The sequence below is a fragment of the Bos javanicus genome, chromosome 22, assembly GCF_032452875.1.
Source record: "Bos javanicus breed banteng chromosome 22, ARS-OSU_banteng_1.0, whole genome shotgun sequence".
Lineage (NCBI taxonomy): Eukaryota > Metazoa > Chordata > Mammalia > Artiodactyla > Bovidae > Bos > Bos javanicus.
Genome location: NC_083889.1, coordinates 1,362,129 through 1,364,316, shown reverse-complemented (window position 1 = coordinate 1,364,316; position 2,188 = coordinate 1,362,129). Strand labels below are relative to the sequence as shown.

Genomic DNA, 2,188 nt, shown 5'->3' with positions numbered 1-2,188 from the left:
GAAAGCCTTCCTCAGCGATCAGTGTAACAATAAAATCGAAAAGACTAGAGCTCTCTTCAAGAAAATTAGAGATAACAAGGGAACATTTCATGCAAAGATGGGTACAATGAAAGACAGAAAAGGCATGGACCAAACAGAAGCAGAAGATATTAAGGAGAGGTGGCAAGAATACACAGAAGAACTATACAAGAAAGATCTTCACGACCCAGATCATCACAATGGTGTGATCCCCAACCTAGAGCCAGACATCCTGGAATGCAAAGTCACGTGGGCATCAGGAAACATCACTGTGAACAAAGCTAGTGGAGGTGATGGAATTCCAGATGAGCTATTTCAATTTTCTTTTTTTTACTTTTATTTGCATTTATTTTTTGCGGCATTTATTCCCGGGCCATAAGTGTTTGTTTCTTCAGTTTCTTCTGGGATATCTTTTTCTTCTGTGCAACCTCCTCTTCTGGTTTAGGAACAATCTGTTCTTTTTCAGTAAGGATCATCTCAATGTGGCAGGGAGAGCTCCTGTAGGGGCTGATCCGACCGTGAGCTCTGTAAGTCCTACGCTGCATCTTGGGGGCTTTGTTCACTTGGATGTGCTCAATGACCAGAGAATCTACATCTAAGCCCTTAAGTTCAGCATTACTCTCTGCGTTTTTGAGCATGTGTAGTAAAAATTCAGCACTCTTTTGGGGCCACCGACCCTGCGTCCAGCCCCACTGTTTGGCCTGTGCACACCTACTAGCTCCACCGTTGTAACGACGGAATGGCACACATTGCTTCTTTAAAGTGACATCCTTCAGATACTTGGTGGCTTTTCGGATATGCATACTCTTCATGGCCTGGGCAGTTTCATGAGTGTTCTTAAAGTGAATACGAAGATTTGAACCTCTTGATTTGCATGATTTTGTGGGGTTTTCTGGGTCAAGTGGATAGCGCACCATTTTTAGGGGTCACCTCAGGCTGCTTACCTGAAAAGCTATTTCAAATTTTAAAAGATGATGCTGTGAAAGTGCTGCACTCAATATGCCAGCAAATTTGGAAAACTCAGCCGTGGCCACAGGACTGGAAAAGGTCAGTTTTCATTCCAACCCCAAAGAAAGGCAATGCCAAAGAATGCGCAAACTGCCACACAATTGCACTCATCTCACACACTAGCAAAATAATGCTCAAAATTCTGCAAGCCAGGCTTCAGCAATACGTGAACCGTGAACTACCAGATGTTTAAGCTGGTTTTAGAGAAGGCAGAGGAACCAGAGATCAAATTGCCAATGTCTGCTGGGTCACTATTATAGTAAATGCTGTAATAACAATAGCACTTACTTAGCATTCACTATGCTCTGCACCAGTACTGTACAGGGACAAACTCCCTGGGCCCTAGCGAGAGCGTGAGCGGTGGTAGTGGCAGTAGTAACAGTGTAGTGGTAGTAGAAGCAGCACATCCTTTCTCAGAAGAGAAAGTCAAGAAAGAGGTTAAATAATCTGCTGAAAGTCACAGCTAGTAGTGGTGTCAGGATTCAAACCCTAGTGGTTTAGTTCCTGGGATTCTAAATATTACTTTTAATACTATAGGTCCTCTATTCAAGTGATATGCTCATTAATTAATTCAAATGTGCATGGATCTCTCCTTTAAAAACATTCAGAGAAAAGATTAACAATTAAATTATGTATTTATTGTCTTTGACATTAAGCAATAGATGTTCCTCTAGACAAGGCTGACAATTTCATTTGTATTTGAGTAAGAATTGCTGACAAGCCCATTTAAAGTCCTAGGAAAAGTGTGTTTATCAGATTGAAATGTTTCCTAAATCAGTTAGCAATCACATGCATGTAGTCATTTACTGTCTAGCTCAGTTGCCCTAAGCCACACATTCATTTTAATCCATGAATAATGTAGTGATGATTCATTGACAGCTATTTACCAGTTCCTATCACTTTCAGACTAGCTATTTTTAAGTGATTCCAAATAGAACACGTCTGAAAGTAAGACAATGCAAAGAGAAAGGAGACATTTCACTTTTATTTTAGGGTGGATGACATAAATCAGGATGATTTAGTCATAACCAATTACTCTATGTTACCTGGAACGTCCCTTGATGAACTATGGTGCCATCTCTATCTTTAATACATATCCACTATTCAGCCATTTCTCACCACTTCTGGACTCAAACCCCTAGCTCTGAACCTGGATCTTGGT

The 2,188-nt window shown here is 40.8% G+C and overlaps 1 protein-coding gene across 1 annotated transcript; it reads right to left on the bottom strand.

The window, feature by feature from the left end:
- Positions 1-327: 327 nt before the first annotated feature.
- LOC133234981 (large ribosomal subunit protein uL22-like) lies at positions 328-963 on the bottom strand. The gene has a single exon (XM_061395689.1). The coding sequence runs from the start codon at positions 933-935 to the stop codon at positions 381-383; it is 555 nt and encodes a 184-aa protein (XP_061251673.1). The 5' UTR covers positions 936-963; the 3' UTR covers positions 328-380.
- Between the last annotated feature and the right edge of the window lie 1,225 nt (positions 964-2,188).